The sequence below is a fragment of the Gallus gallus genome, chromosome 4, assembly GCF_016699485.2.
Source record: "Gallus gallus isolate bGalGal1 chromosome 4, bGalGal1.mat.broiler.GRCg7b, whole genome shotgun sequence".
NCBI classification, from domain to species: domain Eukaryota; kingdom Metazoa; phylum Chordata; class Aves; order Galliformes; family Phasianidae; genus Gallus; species Gallus gallus.
This window is the reverse complement of record NC_052535.1, coordinates 45,998,109-46,017,842: the sequence shown is the minus strand read 5'-3', so window position 1 is coordinate 46,017,842 and position 19,734 is coordinate 45,998,109. Positions and strand designations below refer to the sequence as shown.

At 51.3% G+C, this 19,734-nt stretch overlaps 3 protein-coding genes across 7 annotated transcripts; all 3 read left to right on the top strand.

Moving 5' to 3' along the window:
* The first annotated feature begins 271 nt into the window (after nucleotides 1–271).
* Nucleotides 272–7,721, top strand: COQ2 (coenzyme Q2, polyprenyltransferase). The gene is made up of 8 exons (XM_004941124.5): nucleotides 272–500; nucleotides 817–983; nucleotides 2,547–2,668; nucleotides 2,883–2,968; nucleotides 3,709–3,842; nucleotides 4,296–4,484; nucleotides 5,161–5,212; nucleotides 7,166–7,721. The coding sequence occupies exons 1-8, from the start codon at nucleotides 284–286 to the stop codon at nucleotides 7,186–7,188; spliced, it is 990 nt and encodes a 329-aa protein (XP_004941181.4). The 5' UTR covers nucleotides 272–283; the 3' UTR covers nucleotides 7,189–7,721.
* Nucleotides 7,722–13,199: 5,478 nt separating this feature from the next.
* PLACL2 (PLAC8 like 2) lies at nucleotides 13,200–14,430 on the top strand. Its single transcript, NM_001389397.2, has 5 exons — nucleotides 13,200–13,237; nucleotides 13,413–13,538; nucleotides 13,609–13,733; nucleotides 14,129–14,232; nucleotides 14,321–14,430. Coding segments are annotated over exons 2-5 (342 nt in total). The 5' UTR covers nucleotides 13,200–13,237; nucleotides 13,413–13,426; the 3' UTR covers nucleotides 14,322–14,430.
* A 240-nt stretch (nucleotides 14,431–14,670) lies between these two features.
* PLAC8L1 (PLAC8 like 1) lies at nucleotides 14,671–16,121 on the top strand. 5 transcript variants are annotated; one of them, NM_001277782.3, is made up of 5 exons: nucleotides 14,671–14,698; nucleotides 15,296–15,437; nucleotides 15,558–15,682; nucleotides 15,773–15,876; nucleotides 15,976–16,120. In NM_001277782.3, coding segments are annotated over exons 2-5 (336 nt in total). In that variant the 5' UTR covers nucleotides 14,671–14,698; nucleotides 15,296–15,331; the 3' UTR covers nucleotides 15,977–16,120. The 5 variants fall into 5 exon arrangements, with proteins under 5 accessions (NP_001264711.1, XP_046796282.1, NP_001384717.1 ...); NM_001397788.1 differs by lacking the exon at nucleotides 14,671–14,698 and adding an exon at nucleotides 14,870–14,919; NM_001397787.1 differs by lacking the exon at nucleotides 14,671–14,698 and adding an exon at nucleotides 14,870–15,018.
* The last annotated feature ends 3,613 nt before the right edge of the window (nucleotides 16,122–19,734 follow it).

Below are 19,734 nucleotides of genomic sequence, written 5' to 3'. Positions count from 1 at the left end.
GCACTGATGTGTTGTCACTTGGCTCCCTCAGGCGGGGCACCCACTACTACCCAGTGTCAGGCGAGGCTCCCACACAACCAAGGGCTACTGGCCGTCTCTTATTGATGCCCAGCGTCATTCCTGTCATTGAAAAGAGCCGGTAACAGCTCTGAAAAGCCGCTAACACCCGCCAGACGCCCACAGCCCGCTCCCATCATGGCGGCCCTGCGGCGGGCAGAAGGCACCGCGCATGCGGTGTGGCGCACCACACCGCCCCGCCGGAAGCGCTGCCGGCGACGGCAAGATGGCGGCGCTGCTGGCGGGATTCACCCGGGCTTCCTGCCGCTTCCACGCCGCGCGACCGGCCCTGGTCGCCGCCGCCGCCGCCCTGCCGCTCCGCTGCCCGGCCGCCCCGCTGGGCCCCCCGCGGCCTCTCAGCTTCTCGGCGGCCGAGCTGGTGCGCGCCGCGCCGGGTCCGCTGCGGCCCTACCTGCACCTGATGCGCCTGCACCAGCCCGCCGGTAGGTGCGCGAGGCGGGGCTTTGCGCCACGCGGTAGCCGTGGCGACGCGGCGGCCAATGGAGGGCGGGGGCGCCGCGTCACCACGGCAACGCGGCAGGCGTAGAGACGCGGGGGGCGCGGTATCCTAACGATGCGGTAACCGTAGCGACCGGCAGAGCGTCCCCGGCGGTGGCGGCGAGCACGGTTGTCACGGCGCTGAGCCGCGGCACCGCCGGATAAGGGCACCGGGCGGGCGCGGTGCCCGATCGAGGCGTGAGCGTGCTCGGCGATGCTCTCTTTCTCCCCTTGCCCACCCTGAGCTCGTTCTGCCCGCAGGGACGTGGCTGCTGTACCTGCCGTGCACGTGGAGCATCGGGCTGGCGGCTGAGCCGGGCTGCCTACCCGACTGGCACATGCTGGCCCTGTTCGGCGCCGGGGCGGTCCTCATGCGTGGGGCTGGCTGCACCATCAACGACCTGTGGGACCGCGACTACGACAAGCAGGTGGAGATGTTCCTCCTCCGTCCGTGTCTTTGTCCGGCGTGCGTGCAATTCGTTTGCCTGTGTTTCTTCCCAGGGTCGTGGAAATAGTTGTGTTTTGGATAATGCTACTGCATTGGCCTGCAGCAGTCTCCTCAGAGGCCGGTGAGGCCCTGGCACAGCTGCCCAGAGAGGCTGTGGACGCCCCATCCCCACAGGCGCTCGAGGCCGGGTTGGATGGGGCCCTGAGCCGGCGGAGGACAGGCAGCCCACAGCAGGAGTTTGCGTTGGGTGGGCTTTAAGGTTCCTTCCAACCCAACCATTCAACGATCCTATGATTGTATAATTCTGTCCATTTTAAAATATATCTGTGTTTCTTTGATTGTCGTTAATTTCCTCCAGAGAACGACCGCTGAGAGAATCGTGCCCACGCATGAACTTACCCTCTCTGCTGTATGTTTCTTCCTCCCTTTTGTTCACTAGCAGGAAGTGAACAAAAGACAGTGCTGGGTGCTGACACCTACATGCATGGTGGAGGGGAGGATCCTGGTGAAACCTCACGATTGGCTTATTTTCTTCTCTGGCCCTAGGGTTTCCCTCTGTTTTTCAGTATTGGTCAGCATAACGAGCCGCTGTGATTTGTGAGGTTTTCCTTCCAGCACTGTTCTGTCTGTCCTGCTGGGAAGTAATGACCCAATAAAGGTTTTGGGGCATCTCTGGATGGCTTAGGGTTCAGAGATTATTAACAGCTGTGTGTGCCAAGAAGATTTCCCAGGGTGTGCGATCAGCACGCTGGACCTGACATCGTAATTCATACACTGATGCATTAATCTGACGTGGTTACATGTGAAGGCTCGAACGTCCCCATTGCAGGACTTTGTAATATACTTCAAAAGGCCGCCTTCAGAACAAGCGAGCTGCAGGCTGAGACAGTAGCAGGATGTTGGTTTGTGCTGCTAGTCATGGTTTGGGGTTTGGTTTTGATATTAGTGATTTTTTTGGTAGCGTGTGTTTTGTTTTTTACTTTAAATGCATCGTGCCATGTCTTAGTTTTGATGTGCAGTAGTGTTGGTCACAGCAGTGTTAAGCACGTTTTTAAACTGCAGAAACAGTATTTGAAGTTTTTAGCAGAAGTTATTTAGGAGTAGAGGGAAAACAAACTAAGGGAGTGTATTTAAGTTCACATTATTAAGGCGTGTGCAGAACACTTGATACCTAATTAGTATTCTGTAGGAAGCTGGCTTTCAGATTTCCCCAGATTGGCATTAGACCCATTGCCTACAGATGCAAAACTTGTCTTCCCTTTTGTTTGTGTGGATTTGTTTGTTTGTTTGGATGATTGACACGCCTGGCAAGTAACTCATCATGCATTTCAGTTTAAAGGTTTTTCTAAGATTTGTTTCTTCCATCAGTTTGCCTGGCGTGGTTTCTCTACTTCTGAGAGACGAACTAAATTCAACTGGATCCCAATTAGGGTTAAAATCATTATCCTTTTACATGCTTTGTGTAATACGGTGTGGCTTTAACTTTCAAGATACGTTCAGAATATGTTGAGTTGAGTATTAACATGATTCTTTCCACGTTTAGGTCGCAAGGACAGCAGGAAGACCCCTGGCAGCTGGAGAAATCTCCACTTTTCAGTCCTTCGTTTTCCTTGGTGGACAGCTCAGCCTGGCTCTCTGTGTGCTTCTGTGTCTGAATTACTACAGGTGGCATACGAGTTATCTTCTGTTGCTTAGAATTCCCTTCTTTGTCCTTGTTAAGGACAAAGATTTTGAACAGCAAATGTACTGGGGTCAGAGGGGATGTAGTCATGGAAGTAGTTCAGTCCTTGTAGCTCAGTAGTTCCGCATGTGTGATGCTATACAGTGTCCTGTGATGTTTAGACCAGCAAACAGTAAGGTCGCTTGGTACTTTTTACAGTATCATCCTGGGAGCAGCCTCCTTGTCTCTTGTGGTCACCTACCCTCTGATGAAGAGAATAACATATTGGCCACAGTTAGTTTTGGGTGAGTTGGAAATGTTTTCAGTTCCATCCTTGTGATCTAGCTTTTGGGGAGTTCCACCAATTAGAAATTGAGCTCCAGCAATCTGGTTTTATGCAACTGTGTGTTAAAATAAAATTACTTTGCAGACAACAGGGCGTCTGGCTTCTGTGCCAGAAGCTTCTTAAGCAATGTGTAACACATACAGGAGCTGTGTTCTGTCTCATTTTTTTTGTTCATAAACAGTCCTGTCTTTTGTAGTGTTGAGAGTGAGAATGAATGTTTGTCACTCGAGAAACAGCTCTACTTTAAGGGTTATCTTTAAACCTTTCTTTAAAATACGTTTGTTCAGTCTTCAGCCTCTACATCAAGTCCTGTACCGAAGGTGATGGCACTTCCATTTCGGAGTGTGCCACTAACACGTCTCTGTGTACCTTGGCCTTTTTGCTCCAGCTGCCCTCAGCTTTATCAGTCAGAATTGCCTTTTTCAGCCCGGAAGTGCCATGCTTGGCTTCTCTGAACTCTTCTGTAGTCAGTTTTACAGACGTTGAAGTGCACTGATGTCAGTGCGGTGGAATAATTTTGTGCAAATGCTTCCTTCAGATAACAAAATCAAATTTAAATGGAGGAAGAATGTATTGTAGAAAAAGCTGCAGGCATACCATATGCGTGAGCAAACGATAGTGAATTGTACATATGTAACTCAGACTGCTCCTGGCACCTTTTTAACTCTTTTTTTTTCATTTGGTTCTCTTTGTTTTTAGGACTTACGTTTAACTGGGGAGCCCTCCTTGGCTGGTCTGCCATCCATGGCTCCTGCGACTGGTCTGTGTGCCTGCCCTTGTACTTCTCTGGAGTCATGTGGACCCTGGTCTACGACACCATATATGCTCACCAGGTAGATAAAGTTTATCACCAACAGTGATAAACTTTGCAGCTTCGTGTGTGTTTGTTTGCTTAATACACAGCCTTGGTTTCAAATAGCTATACTAACCTGCTGCGGTTCTTCACCCTCAGATGACCACCAAAGGAAGCCCAGCCCTTGGACCTTTTATTGCTTTTTGCCAATGTTTTACGTAGTAGATAAAAAGCTGAAAGTGTAACGTGATTTTCATGCCCCCCGCGTCTGCACTGTGTAAATAAATGTGCAGCTGGTATTAGCTATTGGCTGCTACCTCAGCTCTAAGCACCTACGTTTTAACTGGGATTTTAATTTGGGGACCAGCAAATACACTTAAATAGGGTTCCTATTAACAACTGTTGGAGGTTTTAGAAAGGCTCCCCATTTTACTTTCCCTATGAAGCGGCAGTCGGATTATAGATCTTCTGTTAATTGCCCCTTTCCTTCTAGGATAAAAGGGACGACATCGTTATTGGGGTAAAGTCCACAGCATTGAAATTCAAGGAAGATACAAAGCAATGGCTCAGTGGCTTCAGCACAGCAATGGTTTCGGGTTTGTGTGTGGCAGGAATGAACTGTGACCAGACTTTCCCCTATTACTCAGCAGTGGCTGCCGTAGGCGCTCACCTAGCATACCAGGTTTGATGGATTCGTTTCTACTTTCTGCACATCAGTGTTCTTGATAAGGAATCAGGGTGCTTTTCAACCTCTGGCAATTCACCAAGTACATAGAAAACAATCATCTTGTAAATATCTGTGTAAAAATAGTGTAAGTCTTTTTGGCAAAAGCTTGCTTCTCATAAGTAACTTCTGCAGACCTCTCTTTTGAAGAGACCTCCACTGATCCATAGGCTGTAGAGCACTGGTTTTCAATCTGTTTCTAATCATTTCTGCCTCACCTTAAGCCGTGATGTCTTCCTGCTTCTGATAGCAGCTGCAGTTAGATCTACCTCAGTATCATGTATCTGTGGTTTTTTCACTACCTGCTGGAGCAAATGTCAATACTATAATTTCTTGATATCTGTCAGTTCTAATTCACTATTGTTTTTGTAGCAGAAAACAGTCAAGTTCAGTCTTGTACTTATGCAGGGTTACAAATTTTAATGTATATCAGGAAGAAAAAAAAAAAAAAAGGAAAATTGAGCTTGCCCTTGAAGGAAGCAGATAGGATCTTGTTATCCAAATGACTGCATTCTCCAGTCTTGTTGTGACAAGTTAGCCCTTAGGAAAAGTAATTGCTGGCCATAAAGAGCAGTAATACTATCAACAGTCTGAGAGGTGACGAACGTAATTAACATGAAACTTGTTGTTTTAGGGCCCATTACACTTCAGTGACTCTTCAGCAGGGAGATTCATGCAGCTCATAGGTACTGAACATATCCATGGGTTATTAAACTCCTGCAATACTATGGTCTGTTACCTGTCGGCAACTGCTTTCCATAGGGATTGTGGTTGGAAATTCATGGAGGAAAGCATTCTACTTGCCACTGCAGAGTGGCCTCGCACTGCTAGTTGTGGCACAAGTGGAAATTATCTTCCTGCAGAGACGATTTTATTGTTGAGAGTGCAGGACGTAGGGGCAGTGTATGTGACAATAACCAAGTCATACAGGCGTGCCACAGAGTAGTTTCTCATCATAAAATCATCATAGAATGTCCTGGGTTGAAAAGGACCACAATGATCATCTAAGTTTCATCCCCCCTGCTATGTGCAGGGTCGCCAACCAGCAGACCAGGCTGCCCAGAGCCACATCTAGCCTGGCCTTGAATGCCTCCAGGGATGGGGCATCCACAACCTCCTTGGGCAACCTGTTCCAGTGCATCACCACCCTCTGAGTGAAAAACTTCCTCCTAATATCCAACCTAAACCTCCCCTGTCTCAGTTTAAGACCATTCCTCCTTGTCCTATCACTATCCACCCTTGTAAACAGCCATTCCCCTTCCTGTTTATATGCTCCCTTCAAGTACTGGAAGGCCACAATGAGGTTTCCCTGGAGCCTTCTCTTCTCCAAGCTAAACAATCCCAGTTCCCTCAACCTTTCCTCATAGGAGAGGTGCTCCAGCCCTCTGATCATCTTAGTGGCCCTTCTCTGGACTATTCTAATATTAGCTCTGCCTAAATTTTCACATCGTTCAAGACTTCCAAACGTGTGCCTACCTGAGTTTAAAGAGCCTAATAAGCCACGTGAGGGGTAGGTTTTCCTGAAGTTAGCGAGTTTGTGCCTGAGAGAGGAGTTTGGGTCGCTCCAGTGTCAAATTTCTGCACTGCTGAAGAAGACCGAGATGTCTAATTTGCTTTGCGTTTCTGAAGGTACATCTTATGGCTTGGCTGCTGTTGGGTTTCACTTAGCCATCTCATGTTTTCATTTCTCTGTACTCAAGGTGCTGGCAGGCTTTAAAGGTGTGAATAACACTGGGATTTAGAGGTACAGGCAGCATTTCAGGTAGTATGATGAGAACCCATCCCCTCATCTCTGCCCAAGAGCAGATGGCAGAGGAATGGGTTTCCTAGGGAGGCTTTCATTTCTTTCAGTTGGATGTGCTCTCTCTTGACTTCTTGGGTATTTCAGGGGTTAATTGCAGGATTTGAGATTTTGGGAGGTGTCTCTATGGCATGCTTTCACTTTTATTGTCTAAGGTTTACTCTCATCATTCTTCCAGAAAGACTTCTGTATCAGGTTTCCTTTCTAGCTCTTGTTTTTCAGTAACTTTCCTCTTGCTGTACTGTGTGGTTTTTTTTTCATCTTGAGCTGTGTACAGCTGCCAAGCTGGGTAAGTCTTGCTGCGAGCAGGTGTCCTAGTTCCTCTTTGCAAGGAGGACGTAGGTAAACAGTGAGAAGCAGCTGAGTGTTAACCAGTTGTAGTGCCTGGTGTAGCTGGGCAGGACAGGCAGGACAGCAGCTCCACTGCTTTCCCTCCCCTGCCTCGTTTCTACCACAGCACAGGGTGTGAGCGGAGATATGAAAGGTGCAGGAATGTACATTTGCTGTTTTTCTTCTTAAAGCTTCTGTTGAAGAATTAGCTGCCTTCCTGCTGAGGAAAATCTCCAAAGGCTCCTTTTCCTGCTCAGACGTTTTGTTATCAAACTGCACACATGCGTATCTAGACTGCTTGTACAGTCATTCATTGAGATGGTCCAGGAGTCAGGTCCATGAGTAATCCCTTCCTCTGCAGAATGCATTCTCCTTTCTTTTAGGGCTCAGGGTAGCTTTTGAACCTGAGAGGTTTTGAATTTATGAAACTTCCTGTGTCTGTGATGTGTCAGCTCTTTGTACGTCAATATAACACTAACGGTGGGATGTTTATACTGTGCTTTTGCAGATTTACACTTTGGATATAGATAAGCCTGAAGACTGTTGGAAGAAGTTCGCTTCAAATCGTACTGTAGGAGTTCTACTCTTCGTAGGGATCGTGCTTGGAAATCTCTGGAAAAGGAAAAACTCTGAAACTGTAGAAGAGCCTGTAGAAAGCAGATAGTTGAAATTATTATAGATACTGATGTTTTAATCTGGCTAAGATGAATATCTCTAAGACGGGGAGCAGTTTTAACATGATTATTTCTGGCTTATTCTATTTATTTATAAAAAGCTGATGATTTTTTTCTTTTTCTAAAAACAAGCAAACAAAACCAACAAAACACAACAAAACCAACCACATGAGACTATTTTGCAACATAAGTTGTGATTACTCTTGAATGACTTCAGCCTCCCTAGTAGTGAGGCTGCTCAGTTGGTCCTGTGTAATACAAGGGAACTCCTGACCTGCTCTCCAGACTATGAGCCCAGCAGTTTGTACAGAACAAGACCGATGTCTCAGTAGCAGGACATGGGAAAATGCAAAGCAATTTCAGTATGTAAATAAAATCTGTCTGTACGTGTTTGGTGTTATTGTTTATTTCAAAAGAATTTACATCCTGAGTTGGAGCTTGTTGTATGAAGTAAGCAGATTTTGACATGTCTGGATGCAGTCAGTGCTCCGTGAGCTCCAGAATACAGAGATGTCACCAGAAAGTATTTTACAGTACCTTTTGTTCAGAGCACTGCATACAGGCCTAGGCCTCCAGCACAAGAAGGATGCAGAACTATTGGAGCAGGTCCAGAGGAGGGCTATGAAGAGGCTCAGAAGGCTGGAGCACCTCTCCTGTGAAGAAAGGCTGGGGGAGTTGTGCTTGTTTAGCTTTGAGAAGGGTCTGGGGAGACCTCTCTGTGGTCTTCCAGTACTTGATGAGAGGCTTATAAGCTGGAAGGAGACAAAATTTTTACACGGTTTTACAGTGATAGGAGAAGGGGAAATGGCTTTAAACTAAAAGAAGGAAGATTTAGGTTACACATTAGGAAGAAATTCTTTACTCAGAGGGTGGTGAGGCCCTGGCACTGCTGCCCAGGGATGTGGTGGATGCCCCATCCCTGGAAGCACTCAAGGCTGGGTTGGATGGGGTCTTGGGCAGCCTGAGCTAGTAGGGGCAACCAGACCATGGCAGGAGCTTGGCGTGGGTAGGCTTTGAGGTCCCCTTCCAACCCAACCATTGTATGATTCTGATTCTGTTATTTGAATGCGGACTACCAACTTAACAACCAGCAGCTAACGCCAGCCAAGTGTGCATAAGTGGTGGTTGGCTCTAAGCTACCAGCTTGTCTTGAGAAGTGAATCTCATTTCCTCCTTTTAATTCCAGTTGTTTACCTTCTGCTTTCTTCTATTTCTACTCTTAAGGAAGGAACTTGTTCAGAGGAAGAGGCCTATGAAAAGTAAGAATAGCAACAGCAGGTTAAAACTACAGGGCTCCAAACCGTTCCCAGGTTTCCACTGCTTAATGGTTGGCTGGTTATGCACTTGGCACGCTGATTGCACTTTTCTTTGTCTCCTGGCATCTGCATTGTGGGACTTGCTGTGGAGGGAGTGATGGGAACACCTGTTCCAGGAATCTAAAATGCCAGAGCTGACCTCTGTTCACCTGCTGGGAGGTGGTACGCATGTGCTTGTCTACCCTCGTGTTTTAGTTTCTGCTGGGAAGGAATTGTTTTCTTCAGAGTGTCTGGTATGATGCTAGGTTGGGTTCTAGGAGAAAAACAATGCTGGTAACACACTGATGCTAAAAGTTGCTCCTAAGCAGTGCTGTGTAGAGCCAAGGCCATTCACAGCGAAGAGCCCCGGAAGCTGGGAGGGAATGGAGTTAGGACAGGTGACTTAAACTGGCCAAAGGGATCTTCCATACCATATGACATCATGTGGAAGGAGAGTTTCGAAGAGGACAAGCAGGGCACCAGTCAGTGAGCGATTGCCCGTGCATCACTTGTTATATGCATTCATATATATACATATTCATAACTATTATCCTCTTCCTTTATCTTATTAAATAGTTTTATCTCAACCCACAAGCTCTACTTTGTTTTTCCCAGTTCTCTCCCCCATCTCACTGGGAAGGGATGAGCCAGTGACTAAACCACACAGGTAAAACCATCTGCCAGGTTAAACCACAACACCTGGTGACATCAAATACCTTCTAAACAAATCACACTGGGCCGTGTGGCCTGACTGTGCCAAAAGTTGGAAGAGGTGAGAAGTTCAGAAACCACAGCTGTGGCGTCTGAGGGGAGATTTTTTGATCCTCGATACAGGCTGGTTTAGCAATAGGGATCAGTGGATTAGTTTAGCAAAAAGGGATTGATGTGTGCTAGTTGTAAAACTTTGCAGTTTAGCTTTCACTTGGTATGGTTAGTCTTGTTTCTCTGAACAATCCTGCTTTGCTGAAGCACCGAAGTCAGAATAGATGACTTTGGTCTTTGCGTCCACCAGGTGCAAGGACTTCTGGGGTTTCAACTGCATTGTTCTGAGTTGTAGTGCACCAAGATGGTTGCTCATTATTGCATAACAAGCAGTGGGAATTTCTGACACCGGGGGAAAATAGATGGAAGATGACCAAATGTCAATCATATTCTTCCTCTTCCGTGATCCTTGGCTGCCTTTCTTCTTGTTTTTTTTTTCTTGCCTTTTTTTTTTTGCTAACTCGGTAGTTCCCATAGCTTGCCTTGCTACAATGAACAACTCTTTGTTCCCAATTTTGCTAACATAGCATTAAACAATTTGCTCATAAAGTCCTTGTACGTACCAAGTAGATAACAAAGACATACACCGAACCAGTACCAAGCAGACAAAGGAAGCTCTGTTTAGGAAAGCAAGCACTGTGCATCCAAGGCAAGGAGCCAACGCCCAGCTCTACCAGTGGACATAGCGAAAGATGTTGCTGAGTTAACCTATATCAAGAGTGAGAAATGAATGCATCCAGCTTCCTGTTGAACTTAGGTTATGAGGCATTTATGGGGTAATACAAGAATGTAGTGATGTGATTCATATTTATAAGTAAGTGTCTTAATGTTTCTAGCAGTACCTTAGGGATTATGGCAAGTTACTCATTGGTTTCTTATGTATTAACGTGTCTTTATGCCACTGTGGTTTGAGAAGAGCTCACATTCTGTAGCACCTATGGAAGTCTCCTGCCCCTCCTACAGCAGCAGGGGTGCCCTGGGGCTGGTGGGCGCAGCCCTGCCCATGGCATGGCTTGGAGATGGATGGGCTTTAAGGTTCCTTCCAACCCAAGCCTTCATATGCTTCTGTGCTTACCTCAAACACATAGGAAACGGCAGTGGAAGAGCGGGTTTCACAGCGCCTTTCTTTTTTAGGATGCTGCTGGTAAGGAAACACAACACCTCTGCCTGCCAAGTGTCTGTGTGCACAGGGCGGGCAGAACAACAAGGAAACCTGCCCACATACCACAAGGCATAAAGGCAAAGAGTAAAAACATGGCTAAGGCTGCAAGGTGAAGGAAAACAAAGTAACGCCCAAACCTGTATGTGCCTCTGTGTGTGTGTGTGTGTGCGTGTGTGTGTGTGTGTGTGTGTGTGTGCTTGTGCAGCAGCAGGGCACAAATCCTCTCAGGGTGGGGGCTCGTGCTGCAGGTGGGAGAAGAGGTGATGTTTAGAAACAGCCCCAGCTTGGATGCCGTGTCTCTCCAAGGCCGTGCTGCACCTCACTCCGGTACACACAGCGCAGCAGCGAGAAACGGGTGTCTGTTTGGTGAATGGCCGGAGAGGGCACCGCTTCTGCAAAGCGTGCTCAACAAATCTCAGCTCCAAACGCGGCCGCCCCAGCTGCAGGGAGCAGATAGCAGCGTGGGCCCTGCCCATCCTGCTGCCTGAACGCACCCTGGGTCTCTGGGGGAAGAGGTGGCAACAGGACGGGGTGGTTGGCTTTAGGTGGAGCAGCAGTTGTGGTTTCACACGGGAAGGGCCCGGCCCCGCCGCCATCACATCCCACTGCTCTGAGCACCGCTGCCAGCAGAAGTGTTGCCTCTGCCCCACTGTGCCCCGCTGCCCTCCACAGGTTAATAGCATGGTGCTGCCGCACGGTCCCCAGCCTGGGAGGGGCGGGATAGCAAGGGAAAGTGACGTGTGCGTGTGTACGTGTGTGTTGATTTAAAGAAATCCATGAGTAGACACTTAGCAGCAAAGTTTAGTTACCATCAAGCGAGGCGTTCTTTATTGGCAGCGCTGGGGTAGCATTGAGATAACTCGCCGAGAGCACACCCCCAGCTGATCATTTGTAAACAGGTTGTATTTTCACATGTGTTACATACACAGTGATAGGGTGAGAGGGAATGGCATCAAGTTGGACCAGCGGAGATTCAGGTTGGACATTAGGAAGTGCTGCTTCTCTGCAAGAGCGGTCAGGCGCTGCAATGGGCTGCCCAGGGAGGTGGTGGAATCACCGGGCATGGAGGTGTCCGAGGAATGCTTAGATGTCATACTGAGGGACGTGGTTTAGTGGGAAATGTGGGTGGTGATGGGTGGATGGTTGGACCGGCTGATCTTGCGGGTCTTTTCCAACCTTGCTGATTCTATGATATTCGTTGCATTCCCAAATTCATTGGCCTATCCACCCCCAGTGACTGCCTAACAGACACAGCCTTATGTAGCAGTCTTCGATGTCATCCAGGGTCCTTCTAGCATCGCGATGTCCTCGGGGGTCGTTTACTCCCTCCCAACACTCCTTTTGTCCCAGAGATTGCTGTGGAATGCAAGGCAATCAGAATAGGCTCTGCACACACAGATAAGGAAGACGAAGGGGGACATCTCGATGCTGGCCGCCACATCATTCCGTTGTTGTTTCTTCTGCCTTGTTAAAGCAGACCACCCTCACAACGCCTTCCCATCTACAACAGGTGTTCTCTATACAATAGGTATCAGGACGGTATCTCTGATAAGGCAGGTTTTATTCGCAGCTGCAATGGCGGACCTCCTGCAAGCAGAAGAGCACACAGAAAACAGCGTTACCTCTTTTATGCCCTATTGCTCGACGCTTCTCTCTTTCTCCCGTGGTTCCTCACTGGCTGAGTACTTCAGGTTCACAGTCTTCCCGATGCTCAACTAAACGCACGGATACTGGATAACACAAATAGTTGCCAGCTAAGCGTGTATTGCTAATCAGTTAGCTTCTCACATTTGCTCACTCAACGCTCGGTCATTGTTTCTGGACATCTGCTCGTCCTTGCATTGAGATAAGCATGGAAGGAGGATGCGGGGTATCCTGATGCCTGCCTGTTGCATCCCAGCCTACCCACAGAGCGCGGCAATCCCTGTGCAGAGGCCCTGGCTTCCTCGATGCTTGTTAAGCCTGTTTTTCTTTTGCTGAGGGTCCCTTATCTAAACAGAATAGCCCTACGATATCCTTCCCAGTCCATAATACTATCCCTATGCTATTTGGAACGTTCAAAAACTACTGCAGTTTTGCAAGCAAGAATTTAACCACATAATTTAGCAACCACACTTCTAAAATGTGCTACTAGCATATGTGGTATTTCTACCTTTTTGCACCAGCTATTCCTAAGGACAAGTTACAAAATACAGCCACACTGTGCTCTACTTCTTCTGATCAACTTCCCCTTTTCAGTACCCAATGCAGAAACAGCATCCCATTCCTACAGTGCTACACCACAGCTACCATCCACAACACCTAAGGACTACTGCGGTGTTGCAAGCAAGCATTAACAGACTATTTCGTGGGATTAATTCTTAAATTAACTATTTTTCTCCTTCCCCCTGCTCAGCGGAATGGCCTAATGCAAAATGTTTGGCACATGTGCCACTACGAGGGGCGCCGTTAAAAAGCTGCTTTACGGGCGGGCTGCTCCTTGCCTGCAGCTTCGCTCCGTTGCTGCGGCTGTCGGGGCTCCACGTGCAGGGTCGGCAGCACCGGGGCTGACTATCGGTTTCTGTTCTGGGCTGAGTCGACACGCGGGACAGGGAGGAGCTCCGCATTCATTGGGGGAGAAACAAATTTGTTGCAAAGCGCCCGCTGCCTGGCATCACTTTCTTCCTCCTCTCCGTCGGTGCACCGAGGTGAGCGCAGCCCCGGGGAGCGGCTCCCGGCTCCTCGTGCCGTCCGTAGCACGGTGCCAGGGGCTCTGCTTGGCACGCCTGGGGGCTCGCTGAGGCTTTGGGGCGAGGGGCGGCGTGGGGACGCGGGGCTCCTGCGAGGCAGAGCCCTCCTGACCGCCGCCCCCTCCTCTCGCAGCCCGGCTCTCGACGATGGCCGTCCCCACCGTGGTGACCCTGCAGCCCCAGGCGGTGGCCGTGGTCACCAACGCCAAGCCTATGTGGCAGACGGGGCTGATGGATTGTTGCACCGACTGGAGCGTCTGTGAGTGCCGGCGGGGCGGGCGGGCGGCGGGGGCTCAGGGCGCGTTCCGACGGTGCGTCCCCCCTCGCAGGCTGCTGCGGGCTGTTCTGCTTCCCCTGCTTGGCTTGCACGGTGGCCGGCGACATGAACGAGTGCTGCCTCTGCGGGACCAGCGTGGCCATGAGGACCATGTACCGCACCCGCTACAACATCCCGGTCAGTGGGGCGCGGGCGGCGCGCTCTCTTCTCCCCCGGTTGTCTCCCAGTGCCCCGCACAGCCACGCGGAGGGGCCGCTCTGCGCCCTTCCTGCCCTCCCCGTCGGGGATCGGCTCTCCGCGCGGGCGGTGGAAGGACGCGGTGTGCGCTTTTCCCCCTCTGCCTCCGACCGGGAAAACAAAAGATAAGCGGCTCTCCCAAGGCCGGTGGTAAGCCGGCGCGTCTCCCTTTCTGTGTTATCATCTCCTGCGGGCAGGACGGCCCGCTGCCCTGCGGTCGGATCGCGACAAAGAGACATGAGATGCGGAGAGCGACCAGCTCAGCACGGCCTTCTCTGTGCCAAATCGTGTTTTTGGGAAGCCCCGCTCCTAACACCTGCCTCTCTCTCTCACAGGGCTCCATCTGCTCCGACTTCTGCATCACCTCCTGTTGCCCCGTATGCTCCGTCTGCCAGATCAAGAGGGACATCAATCGGAGGAGAGCGATGGGCATCTTCTGGTCGGTGTGCCCTTTCCTTGCGCCCCACACCACGGGGGGCTGTATGTGGCTGCCTCCCCCTCCTAACTGCCTCGCTCTACCCTTGCAGATGCCGTAGAGACGACGCCACCTCTGCCTCGTGGGAAAGGGGCACGGGGCCACCTGCGACTGTTGCCTGTCCCCCCCTCATTCACGCCCCCAATAAAGAGTTACGCTTGCCTTGCCTGTCGTGTGTTGTGCGGATGGGTTTCCACCGGGGTTCTCCCAATTGTACCTTTCCTAAGCGATTTGGGATGCACAGGGGATGCTGGTGGAGGTGTCGCCCTCTGTCACGTCAGCAGGCTTCCTCATCACTGAAGGAGCAGCGGGGACAATGTGTAAGGCGGGGCGCCTGGACATTGGCCAGGAGGAGCATAGGTTGTTAGCACCCAGTGTATAAAAGGGATGGGGAACGGGGCAGGGCAGCACAGCACCAGGAGCAGGGCAGGTATGTGCAGCTGGAGGGGGATTTGGGGTGAGATGGTGGGAGATTGGGGTGAGACAGCACTTGCTGGGCAAGGGAAGAGAAGGGGTGGTGGGTATTCCAGTGGGAGTGGGGTTGTGGCATCGTGCAGGAGGAGCAGCAGCAGCAAGGGGCAAAGGTTGGGTTCTAACCCCTGTGCTGGGGATGGGAGCACAAAGCAGCCGTGCCTTCTATCCCCATGCAGGGTAGGCAGAGCATGTGGAACTTTTTGCATGGGATGTTGCAGGGTATTGCCATCTCTCAATGTAAAACAGTTGCAGCTGTGAAGCTGAAGAGAGAGCAAGGTGGGGTGAGGAAGAAAGGGGTCTCAGGTGGGGCTGTTTTGGGGGCAGATGGGTGTGGGTACAGAGGGAGGAGTGGGTGTCAGGCAGAGGCTGCAGCCTCTCGGCTGAGATGGATGGGAGCAGAGGAGCTGCAGCAGCAATGGTGGCCGAGGAGCTTGACGGTGAGGAGGGATGGGAGGTGGTGGCTGGGTGTGGGGCAGAGAGCAGGATGGAGGAAAAAAAGCAAGCTGTCCTGGAGTTGCTGAGGGAGGACGCCCTTTCCTTCCTTCCCAACCAGCCTTCCACCCGGGACACTCTGTGCAGAGCCCTGACCATGGCCTCCCGTCATGTGGTGACAGTCCAGCCCGGCTTCTCTGTGTCCCCACAGTCCAGCACGTGGCACACAGGGCTGTTGGACTGCATGTCTGACTGCAGCGTCTGTGAGTAGGCGCCGGCCCCATGTCTTGGGTCCCTCCTGAGGGGACGTTGGTAACGTCGCTGTGCTCCCCTCCTGGCCCGGGTCAGGCTGTGAGCTCGGGCCTTCCCTCCGTTTCCCACAGGCATCTGTGGAGCCTTCTGTTATCCCTGCTTGGGCTGCCAGGTGGCCAACGCTATGGACGAGTTCTGCCTGTGTGGAGGCAGCGTGGCCATGAGGACGCTGTACCGCACCCGCTACAACATCCCGGTCGGTGGTGGGCTGGGGGGGGAGGCGGTGTCGGGTGGCCCTATGGGTCCTGAGCCCTGAGTTCTTCACGTGACGGCGTTTTCTCACCAGGGCTCCATCCTGGGTGACTACTACTCGGTGATGTGCTGCCCCATGTGCGCTCTCTGCCAGCTGAAGAGAGACATCGACTATCGGAGAGAGCAGCGCACCTTCTGGTGAGTGCTCCCTGCCCTGTATGGCCACCCGGGGGGTCCCAGAGCCCCTTTCCAGCAGGCCCAGCGTGTCCCACCCCTCAACACCACCTTCTCTTGCAGATGCTGCTCCCCTGCCTGTGAAGTTGATGCTGCCTTTTAGGACTGTTTGGTTTGGTTTGATGTGTTGTTTTTTTTTTTCCCCACCGATTCTTTTTTTTTTCCCCCTCTTCAGTAACGCAGTCAATAAACAGCAGTGCTTGCCCTCGCTTCTGTGTGTGTCTGCGTTTATTCACTTATTGCTCTTTGATTTGTTGAGTTCTTGGCGCCCTGCTGCAACCCCAGAGAACAGCGCGCTGCTTTCTGCCGAGCATTCGGAGCAGCACCGAGCACAGCAGGTACAGAGCTTCTCCTGCAGACCTGCACCAGGATGGGACTAGACCACAAGATTTGGTGGAGAGAAAAAAAAAGAGAGAGGCAAGGAAGCAGAAGCCGAGCCAGCTTGTGGACACCTGAGCTCCCCCCTGCACGCCACAGCAGGGCCTACGATGGCCTGGATGGGGAAGCGGTGGGGACCACAGGATGGCTTCTCACGTCTGCACGAGCCTCGTGAGGAACTGCAGTGCAGAGCTCACCTGCCCAGAGCCCTCAGATTTGGGGGGAAAAAAACATGTGCTTGTGGGCCGCCTTGCTGCACGAAGGCATTTGAGCTCAGGGCACCGGAGATGCCTACACACCAGTGACAGGTGAGGACTCTGTCCCCAGCCTGGGGCTCCCGCAGCCCTGTCCCTTCTCCCCCACACTGCTGAGGGACCCCTTTGGGGCTCCTTTTTCCCCTCCTCTGGGAACACCGGGGCTGTGTGGGTGTTGGCCGTGTGCTGCAAAGGTTTCCCTGCCCATGGGTGTGAGGTGGTGGTGACTGGATGTGCAGAGCTCTGTAATACAAAGGGACGAGGAAGCTTTGTTTCTGTGTTTTTTATTATGCTCCAGAAGCGATTACGTGTTTAACAATGCCTTATTACCTTTCTGCAAGTTTATATGCACTTACTCAAGGTGGTTCCAGTGTGGCAGAAACCAAACTGCTCCCATGAGTGAGGCCAGCTGAAGGCAAGCAAGCGTCTCGCTACAGGATGGTCTGTGTCACAGCACCCAGCATCAGCAGGCACCGGCCACCAGGGTCCCATCTGCCCTGGAGACCTCCTGCAGAGAAGCTCTCATCTCTGCCCCTGGGTAAATACGGAGTTAATGTTATCCCTTTTCAGTGTCAATACGTGGGTGGGTTTTAGGATATGGTTTGGAAGGTGGGGGCTGTTGGAGCAATGTTCTGCCTGCTGGAAGCCTGGAGAAGGCTCTGGGGAGACCTGAGAGGGACCTTTTAGCATCTGAACGGGGGCTATAAGGAGGAAAGGGAAGACTCTTTATCAGGGTGTGTTTGAAAGGACAAGGGGAAATGGTTTCAATCTAAAAGAGGAGAGATTGAGATTGGATATAAGGAAGAATTTTTTTTTTACAGTAAGGGTGGTGAGGCACTGGCACAGGTTGCCCAGAGAGGTGGTCGAAGCCCCATTCTTGGAGACATTCAAGGTCAGGCTGGAGAGAGTCCCTTCCAATTCAGATGATTCAGTGATTCTATGACATCTCCTTCCTATCTGCTGCTGGCAACTGTTTTCCAGGCAGCCCACTCTGCTCTCACAGTTTGTTAGTTATCCTACTTTCGCCATCCTGCACTCAAGGGCGCTGCTCTTCCAGCTAAGCTTATCAGGCGTGCCTTGGCTCCTGCCTCAGCAGCTGTGTCCTTATCACTGTGTTAAATAGGCTGCCTGTGTGACTGCTCCGTTCTTTTCCCCTGCAGCCAGGGGCTCAAGACAGAGTGACAGCTTTCAGGGCATAACCAGCAGGGCCCTGCAGGCACCAGTGCCATACAGCAAGGTACTTAATTCTGTTTGCTTCTCTGGTAAGACACACAACTGTTCTAACTCTGTTCCCGCTTCTTTTGCAGCTCTGGACCAGTGCACAGTCCGGTCTGCTAATGGATGTCCCAGATCATTTCTTGTGGCTCCTGTTTCTTGGAGCTTGTGGCTGCTCTGGTTGTAGAAGCTGCAGCTGATGCATTCTTCAAGGCCACATTCCAGAGTAAGCTTCAGCTAATTCCATCTCCACCTAACTGACACTGCTTCTTTCGTTATAAGCCAGTTGAAACTCCAGTTAAATAAAAGCTCGTGTTTGGCTAATTCTACCTCCAGCTAGTTCTGATCAATCACTGTCATAACTTACATAATAATATGATCTGTCATAATCTTACAGGAGTAGTATTTCTGGACAAGGCGTAGATATTAAATAAAGAGCAGGGCTTTACATGGTTCCATTTTGCCCAGAAATGATCTCATACACTTATTTCAGGCTGGTGCATGCCAGCATTTGGTGAGGGCTTATGTGCCTATTTCTCCCCCTCCACCCTAAAGAACCCCACCTCCTCCCTCCCTCCCTCCACCAAACACTGCCACCCCACTTTGCCCACCCACAAAGCTTCCATGTAGGAGGCTTGAAACAGGCAGCCTAGTTCCTGTATCCAAGCCCCCAAAACATGGCACCGAGTTAATTGCTGAGACCCAGAAATGCAGGACTCAGCCTCCCTTTTCAATCACTGAAAAGGTGGGATTTAGTGTTTGTTTTTGTTTTCTTTTTCTGGGCTTCTGATACAACGCTCTGCCTGTTTATAACCCCCCAGCACAGCCCCATGAGCTCCTTAGAGCCCCCAAAACACAGCGCTGATACATTTTGGGGCTGACAGCACACAGCGGACTGAGCCTGACCCGCGTGTGATGTGGAAGGATGGGGGGCAGCCCACCCACACCCGGCCCAAAACGCAGTGCTGGAAAATGCTTGGAAACGGGGAATTTGGGGGGCAGCCTCTAGGAGGGAGGCCCGGCCCCGTGCGGCTGTGGGGGAGCGCCGGAGGGGTGAGAGTCGCTTTACTCTCATTTCTTTGTATTACATGCTCCACCACCGGCACGCAAACCGCTCCCAAAGCTGCCGGGCACAGCTAACCCAGGACCCCCGCTCCAGGCTTCAGCCCAAACGGGCTGGACCGACCCCAAGGCCGCTCCGTGGTGCCCCAGGCCCCGCTCCCCGCCCGCCCGAGCTCGCCGCCACACTCTGCTCCACTCCCGGCTGCAGAGCAGCAAAACCCACAGCCAGCCAACTCGGCGCCCAGCTGCCCGCGCAACTTGAGTCTTCCGCTTCCGCCCCACCCCTCCCCGCCCGCCAATCACAGCCCAGCACAGCGCCGGCACGGCCAATCCCGCGCTGTCCTTCTCCGCCCCCCCTCCCTCCTCTCTGACCAATCCCAGACCGCGGACCTCGTGGCCCCGCCCCCCGAGAGCGGCGTTGCTCAGGTGCTGCGCGGTGCGACGCGAGCTGGGCGTGGTGTTTGCGAGGGGTGTAAACAATTATGTACCTTTATAAAAGGGTTTCATACCTACGTATTAATGTAAAATAGCAACACGGCAGGCGACATTTAGATGGTCCTATACAAGTAGAAATTTACCTGTACTGTCCTACGTATTGGTATAACATACCATACATATGTATTGCCTACATTTGTATTGCAAACAAATGCACGGGGATGTACCCGTGCAGTACAGTGGGTCCGGCCACTGGCAGCCAGACCCAGGGCTGCCTGCTAACACCATGTCCAGGCACGGCCAGCAGCCAATGGTGGAGCTATGTGGCATTTCACATGTGGGGGCACAAAATGGCGGCACGGTGCCAAAACAAAATGGCGGCCTGCAGAGTCCCACAGAGGCAGCTGAGGGCACCTGGCCTCGGGCCAAGTCATACACGGAGTTTGAAAAGGCATTTTATTGAGGGGCAATAAAAAGC